The sequence below is a fragment of the Physeter macrocephalus genome, chromosome 4 (assembly GCF_002837175.3).
Source record: "Physeter macrocephalus isolate SW-GA chromosome 4, ASM283717v5, whole genome shotgun sequence".
In the NCBI taxonomy this organism is placed as follows: Eukaryota; Metazoa; Chordata; class Mammalia; order Artiodactyla; family Physeteridae; genus Physeter; species Physeter macrocephalus.
In genome coordinates this window covers 22,942,761-22,951,708 of record NC_041217.1, presented here as the reverse complement: position 1 = coordinate 22,951,708, position 8,948 = coordinate 22,942,761, and the positions used below count along the sequence as shown (strand labels likewise).

Genomic DNA, 8,948 nt, shown 5'->3' with positions numbered 1-8,948 from the left:
AACGCGGTTCCCCTGCATCGGCAGGCGGACGCGCAACCACTGCGCCACCAGGGAAGCCCTCTTTGATTTCTTTGTTAACCTATTTGTTGTTTAGTAGCATGTTGTGGAGCCTCCACATGTTTGTGTTTTTTCCAGTTTTCTTCTTGTAATTCATTTCTAATTTCATATCATGCTTGATATTATTACTTTTTTAAAAAAGTTAATTAATTAATTTAAAAAAAGAATAAGATTTCAGGCATTTCACATTTTCTTGTGCAGTGACGAATCATAAGTGTTAAATATGCTTTGAATTGATGACATTTATTAACCAATTTGTCATTGATGTCCTCCTTGAGGTTGTGTGTTGAGTTTATAATATCTTCATTGATGCCTGTAAATTGTGTCAAATCAGCAAAGAATTTCAGCCTTCTCCCAGTGTGTTCGTACAGTTCCCTCCTTTTCATTAATTGGTTTATCAAACAATCCAAGAGCCTATTTATTAGTTCTATTCAAATGAATGTCTCCACATTGATCTTAAAAAATGTAGAGACCGTTAAGTGTAAGCAGTGCTGCTTTCCTTCTGGAGGCTCTGAGAATCCGTTTTCTTGCCTTCTCCAGCTTCTAGAGGCCATCTACAGTCCTTGGCTCATGGCCCCTTCCTCCATGTTCAAAATCAGCAGCTTAGCATCTTTTCAGCTCTCTGATCTCTGCTTCCAACCTTGCATCTTCTCTAACTTTGACCCTCCTGCCTCTTTTTTTTTTTTTTAATTTTTTAAAATTTATTTATTTATTTTTTTGCAGTACGTGGGCCTCTCACTGTTGTGGCCTCTCCCGTTGCGGAGCACAGGCTCCAGACGCGCAGGCTCAGTGGCCATGGCTCACAGGCCTAGGCGCTCCACGGCACGTGGGATCTTCCCGGACCGGGGCACGAACCCGTGTCCCCTGCATCGGCAGGTGGACTCTCACCACTGCGCCACCAGGGAAGCCCTACTTATTTTTTTATACAGCGGGTTCTTATTAGTTATCCATTTTATACATATTAGTGTATATATGTCAATCCCAATCTCCCAAGCTTGATATGATTTCAATCTTAAATGTATTGAGACTTTCTTTGTGGTCTAATATGTGATCTATCCTGGAGAATGCTGCATGTACAATTGAAAAGAATGTGTATTCTTCTCTTTTGGGGTGGAATGTTCTATATGTATCTATTAAGCCCATATACTCTAACGTGTTGTTTAAGGGCAATGTTTCCTTATTGATTTTCTGTCTGGATGATCTATCCATTGATGTAAGTGGGATGTTAAAATTCCCTACTTCTATTGCATTACTCTCAACATCTCCCTTTATGTCTGTTAATATTTGCTTTATGTATTTATATGCTGCTATGTTGGGTGCATATATTTCACAAGTGTTATATCTTCTTGTATATCTTCTTGTTGGATTGATCCCTTTATCATTATGTGTTATATCTTCTTGTATATCTTCTTGTTGGATTGATCCCTTTATCATTATGTTAAGTGCCTTTTTTTCTCTTGTTACAGTATTTGTTTTAAAGACTATTTTCTCTGACGTAAGTATTGCTACCCCAGCTTTCTTTTCAACCATTTGCATGGAATATCTTTTTCCATCCCTTCACTTTCAGTCTGTGTTTCTTTATATCTAATATAAAGAACGTTATGAGGCTCATCTTCCCAGTGCAGGACACCTGGGCTAGGGAGCCCAACGTGGGGCTCAGAGCCCTCCTCCTCAAGGCCTCTGTGGTTGTGATCATCCTTACCACCTGTGGGTCACCACAGCAGGGGTGCAGGTTTGGACTAGACTGCAACTCTGCCCCTCCTGGCTGTCTTGATTCGGCCTTTTCTTTATATCCTTAGTTGTAGAAAATCTGTTCTGCTAGTCTTCAGGTCATTCTCAAAGATAATTGTTCTATATGTAGTTGTAGTTTTACTGTGTCCATGAGAGGAGGTGTGCTCAGGATCTTCCTGCTCTGCCATCTTGGTCCCAACCCTGGAGAATTTAGAAATTTTATATTCATTTTAATGTAACTTGTAAAATGGGAGCAAACATTTTGAAAAAAATTAGAGAATTAGCCTTAATAAACAATATTCTAGGGCTTCCCTGGTGGCGCAGTGGTTGCGAATCTGCCTGCCAGTGCAGGGGACATGGGTTCGAGCCCTGGTCTAGGAGGATCCCATATGCTGCGGAGCGACTGGGCCCATGAGCCACAGCTACTGATCCTGCACGTCTGGAGCCTGTGCTCCGCAACAAGAAAGGCTGCAACAGTGAGAGGCCCGCGCACCGCGATGAAGAGTGGCCCCCGCTCGCCGCAACTAGAGAAAGCCCTGGCACAGAAACGAAGACCCAACATAGCCAAAAATAATTAAATAATAAATAAATTAAAAAAAAAAAAACAACCCAGTATTCTAATAGTGATATCCACGCTTTTTGTGGCTTTATAAGAAATAAATGTTTCTGTTAAATCAATTTAATTCAACAATTAATAAAAGTAATTAAGCCTATGAGGATAAATAAAGGAAACACTAGTGAAACAAAGAAATATGATATACCACTTGAAACAAAACAAATTATAAATTCTAAGAAGGCTGTTTAAATATCTGGTAAATTACATAAAGTGAGTGATGACAAAAGTAAGATGCGTAATGAATTTTTAAGTTGTTTCTATTTGTTAAATGGTGCCATTTTGCCAAATGATGTTTGCAAAGCTCCATGGATTGAAAGTAATAAAAATTAGTCTGACTCATTAAATATGATGTTCCATGAGTACAAGGAGGCCCAACCAGCCCCCAGCTCTCCCCATACATGTGGGGAGACCATCTTGGCTCTTTCAACCCCAAACCCATGGGTTAAATGCAGTCAGCACCACATGGAGCAGAGACAGCGCTCAGCTGAGCCCAGCCCAGGGCTGAGTCATGAGCAAATAAAGAGTGGACTGTTTGTTATGCAGGGATAGATCACTTCAAACGTTCTTTATTCACCAAGTAACCTTTTTAATTTGGTGTCCACTGTGGATATAACTCATGGCTTCTAGAAAGGGGAAGTGTATAATGAAGCAAAAACTCCCTTATAGCTTAGATAAGATATGCCTCCAGATTCTATACCTCCCTTTGCTCAGATTCCTACAGCCACCCAAGCCCCCTTCCAGACAAGCAGGGGTGCAAAAGGCTCTGGGGTCTGGGCCAAGCTTGGGCTCCAGGGGTCAGCTGTCCTCAGGCTGCAGAGTACTTACCACCCTGTTTGTTTAGAGGGGGGTTTTTTGTTGTTAAAACATACATAAGATCTACCATTTTAACCATTTTTAAGTGTTCATTTCTGTGAAATTGAGTATATTCACATGTTGTACAACCATCACCACTATCAGTCTCCAGAAATTGTTTTATCTTCCCAAAGTGAAACTCCACCCCCACTGAACAATAACTGCCCATCCTCCCCTCCCCCGGCCCTGGCAACCACCATTCTACTTTCTCTCTCTGTGAATTTGACTAGTCTAGATACTTCATATAGGTGGAAAACCATGCTATCTTATAAATTCAACTTTTAAAATTTTATTTTATTGAAGTATAGTTGATTTACAATGTGTTAGTTTCTGCTGTACAGCAAAGTGATTCAGCTATATATATATATACCTATATATATATACACCTATATATACACATATATAGGTATATATATATATATATATATATATATATATACACACACATATATTCTTTAATTCAACTCTTTACATGTTGAATCTCTATCTCCTTCTATAAACTGGGAGGTCCTCGACATTTAGACTCTTTATTATTCTTCTTTGACTCATCATTACCCCTACCAGTGTCTGGCATATAACAGATGTCCAGTAAGTGTTCAAGAAATGGATGTGTACAGATGGATGGATGGATGGATGCAGTTATCGGTCTGAGTGGTGTGGTAGTTGACTTAAACTAGTCTGCCCCACTGATGCAGATGGACCATATCTACCTCTTACTTATTTACCTAAGAGCACTTACTACTCCACAGGCCCAATAAACATGGCACAGTCCATGCCTGTAAGGAACTCAGAATCTAACAGAGATGCACAGAGCCATCTATGATAAGAACCTCAACAGAGGAGTGCAAATACTTGTAGAGGCTCCTGGGACAAGGCTTTGGACATAGAATGTGTTCAACAGGAGTATTTTTCACTGAATTGAATCAGATAACAAACCAGTCGGGAAGCTTTGAGTTTAAATTTCCACTTGCAAAAGCTGTGTGACTTTAGTCACATTACTTACTTCATCTCTCCATGCCCTGCAGATGTGTTTCAGTTCTGACATGAACACCAGGTACAAGCCAGCTTGGCCTGTGCAGACAGGACCCAGCCTTTCACAGAAGCCACATTTTCACCAAAGAATGGTGGGGAGAGGGACAGAGGGGGACCAGGGAGGGACCTGAACCCCAAAACTGACCATTTCAGAGAGTCCACGGGTTAGGGAAGCAGAGGAATGGGATGCAGCTTCCTGCTTATGTTCTGAACTTGTCTAAATGTCATCTTCCTGCCAACGCTGCCTTCTGTGGAAATTGTGATTTTGCTATTATTAGCAATGTTAAACAGGCACTGTAAACAGATCGCAAACCATGAGCCTTTGTGAGAAACACCCCATTTAGTTCTGGGCCCTGGCTCCTTCCACACCTGGATATATAACATCTATTTTAACAATACCGCTTAAGAGGCAGCTGTTGTGTCAGGGGAAATTGTCTTACATAGAAACTATAGAGCTTTCAGGAAGAGGTTAATGGTACATGCTGGAGTCTGGCCCTTTATCCTCTTAAAGCACAGAAGTGGATGCCTTCGCATACAGGGCAGGTGTTATTATTAACATGATAAGTCTGTGATGCCATTACTTTTTTTCTGTTTGCTAATTCAGAGAGGAGGCTTGAGGGTCTGAGCATTTCTGTCCGTTGTGAAATATATTCCCATGCTTCCCACATGCTGTGAGCAGGTATGCCATCCTTAATAACAATTTCAGGAGTCCTGCAGAAAATCTGAGGCTACTAAGTTTAGCCCCACAGCTTATGAGCCTGTAACTCACAAGATTAAGGTTGAATCTAATTTTATGGAGTCTGAATATTACTGCCATGATTTCCTTTCCTTTCTTTAACGTGCTCTGAGAGTCCCATCTCTTCTCGTTGAGCTTTTCCACACCTCTGTGCTCTACAGGCATTTCTGTTTTTAAAAGCTGTGAGTCACCGCAGACTTAGAGAACAAACTTATGGTTAGCAGGGGGAAAGGGTGGGGGGAAGGGATAGTTAGGGAGTTTGGGATTGACATGTACACACTGCTATATTTAAAATGGATAGGGACTTCCCTGGTGGTGCCAGTGGTTAAGAATCCGCCTGCCAATGCAGGGGACACAGGTTCGATCCCTGGTCTGGGAAGTTCCCACATGCCATGGAGCAACTAAGCCCGTGCGCCAAAACTATGGAAGCCTACGTGCCCTAGAGCCCACGAGCCACAACTACTGAGCCCACGTGCTGCAACTACGGAAGCCTGAACGCCTAGAGCCTGTGCTCTGCAACAAGGGAAGCCACCACAGTGAGAAGAGCGCACACCACAACAAAGAGTAGCCCCCGCTCACTGCAACTAGAGAAACCCTACGTGCAGCAACGAAGACCCAATGAAGCCAAAAATTTTTTTTAATAAAAATAAAATAAAATTGATAACCAACAAGGACCTACTGTATAGCACAGGAAACTGCTCAATGTTATGTGGCAGCCTGGATGGGAGGGAAGTTTGGGGGAGAATGGATACAGGTATATGTATGGCTGAGTCGCTTTGCTGTGCATCTGAAACTATCACAACATTGTTAATTGGCTATACTCCAATATCGAATAGAAAGTTTAAAAAACTAAAATAAAACACACTCGCACAAATAAAATAAAATAATTTCATTGGGAACAAAAAAGCTGTGAGTCAATTATTCCATTTTCTCAGTTCTTGTAAAGATTATCTGAAATCGTTGTAAAGATCAGAGTGTCTGTATACATACATGCGCACACACACACACACACACACACATTTATTTAGAATGAAGGAAGTTCTGTCACATTTGGACAAAACAAGTCCTTGAAGCATCATCTGAATGAGCACCAGATGTCATGATGATCACACCATTTAACAACAGCAACCGTTTATGTGTTCTGCGAAATTATTGATAAATAGTGGTTATTAAGAATCCTGGAAAGGGACCTTCAAGACAGTGGAGGAGTGAGATGTGGAGATCACCTTCCTCCCCACAAATACATCAAATATACATCTACATGTGGAACAACTCCTACAGAACACTTACTGAACGCTGGCAGAAGACCTCAGACTTCCCAAAATGCAAGAAACTCCCCACATATCTGGGTAGGGCAAAAAAAAAAAAGAAAAAGCAGAGACAAAAGAATAGGGATGGGACCTGCACCTCAGGGAGAGAGTTGTGAAGAAGTAAAAGTTTCCACACACTAGGGAGCCCCTTCACTGGTGGAGACGACGGGGTGGGTGGGGGCGAAGCTTCAGAGCTGCAGAGGAGAGCGCAGCAACAGGGGTGCAGAGGGCAAAGCAGAGAGAGTCCCACACAGAGGATCGGTGCCTACCAGCCCGAGAGGCTTGTCTGCTCACCTGCCAGAGCGGGCGGGGGCCGGGAGCTGAGGCTTGGGCTTCGGAGGTCAGATCCCAGGGAGAGGACTGGGGTTGGCGGCGTGAACACAGCCTGAAGGGGGCAGGAAGGAGCTCGGGGAGAAGTCTGGAACTGCCTAAGAGGCAAGAGACCGTTGTTTTTGGGTGCGTGAGGAGAGGGGATTCAGAGCACCACCTAAATGAGCTCCAGAGATGGGGTTAAGCCGCGGCAGCAGGGCTATCAGCGCAGAAACCAGACACAGGCATGAAACGCTAAGGCTGCTGCTGCAGCCACCAAGAAGCCTGTGTGCAAGCACAGTTCACTATCCACACCTCCCCTCCCAGGAGACTGTGCAGCCCGCCACTGCCAGGGTCCCGTGATCCAGGAACAACTTCACTGGGAGAACACACGTCGTGCCTCAGGCTGTTGCAATGTCACACTGGCCTCTGCCGCCGCAGGCTTGCCCCGTATCCGTTCTCCTCCTTCCCCCCAGCCCCCTACCGCCTAAGTGAGCCAGAGCCCCCTAATCAGCTGCTCCTTTAACCCCGTCCTGTCTGAGCGAAGAACAGACGCCCTCAGGCGACCTACACGCAGAGGCGGGGCCAAATCCAAAGCTGAACCCTGGGAGCTGTGCGAACAAAGAAGAGAAAGGGAAATCTCTCCCAGCAGCCTCAGGAGCAGCGGATTAAAGCTCCACAGTCAACTTGATGTGCCCTGCATCTGTGGAATACCTGAATAGACAACAAATCATCCCAAAATTGAGGCAATGGACTTTGGGAGCAACTATAGACTTGGAGTTTGCTTTCTGCATCTAATTTGTTTCTGGTTTTATGTTTATCTTAGTTTAGTACTTAGAGCTTATTATCACTGGTAGATTTGTTTATTGATTTGGTTGCTCTCTTCCTTTTCTTTTAATATATATATATTTTTTCCTTTTTCTCTTTTTGTGAGGGTCTCTGTGAATGCTTCTTTGTGTGATTTTGTCTGTATACCATTGCTTTTACCATTTGTCCTAGGGGTCTGTCTGTCCGTTTTATTGTTTTGTTTTCTTTTGTACAGTTTTTAGAAAACAAACAAAACAAACAAAAGACCAGGACCAGATGGCTTCACAGGTGAATTCTAGCAAACATTTAGAGAAGATTTAACATCCATCCTTCTCAAACACTTCCAAAATATAGCAGAGGGAGGAACACTCCGAAACTCATTCTACGAGGCCACCATCACCCTGATACCAAAACCAGAAAAAGACGTCACAAAGAAAGAAAACTACAGGCCAATATCACTGATGAACATAGATGCAAAAATCCTCAACAAAATACTAGCAAACAGAATCCAACAGCACATTAAAAGGATCATACACCATGATCAAGTGGGGTTTATTCCAGGAATGCAAGGATTCTTCAATATACACAAATCAATCAACGTGATACACCATATTAACAAATAGAAGGATAAAAACCATATGATCATCTCCATAGATGCAGAAAAAGCTTTCGACAAAAATTCAACACCCATTTATGATAAAAACCTTCCAGAAAGTAGTCAAAGAGGGAACTTACCTCAACATAATAAATGCCATATATGACAAACCCACAGCCAACATCGTTCTTAAAGGTGAAAAACTCAAGCCATTTGAACTAAGATCAGGAACAAGACAAGGTTGCCCACTCTCACCACTATTATTCAACATAGTTTTTGGAAGTTTTAGCCACAGCAATCAGAGAAGAAAAAGAAATAAAAGGAGTTCAAATCGGAAAAGAAGAAGTAAAGCTGTCACTGTTTGTATGACATGATACTATACATAGAGCATCCTAAAGATGCCACCAGAAAACTACTAGAGTTAATCAATGAACTTGGTAAAGTAGCAGAATACAAAATTAATGCACAGAAATCTCTCGCATTACTATACACCAATGATGAAAAATCTGAAAGAGAAATTTAGGAAACATTCACATTTACCTTTGCAACAAAAAGAATAAAATACCTAGGAATAAACCTACCTAATGAGACAAAAGACCTGTATGCAGAAAACTATAAGACACTGATGAAAGAAATTAAAGATGATACAAACAGATGGAGAGATATATCATGTTCTTGGATTGGAAGAATCAGCATTGTGAAAATGACTGTACTACCCAAAGCAATCTACAGATTCAATGCAATCCCTATCAAACTACCAATGGCATTTTTCACAGAACTAGAACAAAAAAGTTCACAATTTGTATGGAAACACAAAAGAACCCAAATAGCCAAAGCAATCTTGAGAAAGAAAAACGGAGCTGGAGGAATCAGGCTCCCGGACTTCAGACTATACTACAAAGC

General features: G+C 42.1%; 1 protein-coding gene across 11 annotated transcripts in view; it reads right to left on the bottom strand.

Moving 5' to 3' along the window:
- Positions 1–8,948, bottom strand: part of CNIH3 (cornichon family AMPA receptor auxiliary protein 3) — a 306,731-nt gene that overhangs the window by 138,829 nt on the left and 158,954 nt on the right. For 3 of the 11 annotated variants that reach the window (XR_003679330.2, XR_003679334.2, XR_008617031.1), the window contains one exon: positions 7–1,989. The exons of 3 other annotated variants lie outside the window; for them this stretch is intronic. Coding sequence is in view for 5 of the 8 variants with exons in the window: in XM_055084048.1 (XP_054940023.1) it covers positions 6,485–6,762 (278 nt within the window). In the remaining 3 variants the exon portion in view is untranslated. Of the gene's footprint in view, positions 1–6; positions 1,990–6,395; positions 6,763–8,948 lie in introns of those variants that run through there. 5 more of the 11 variants (XM_055084050.1, XM_055084051.1, XM_055084049.1 and 2 more) reach the window with 4 other exon arrangements.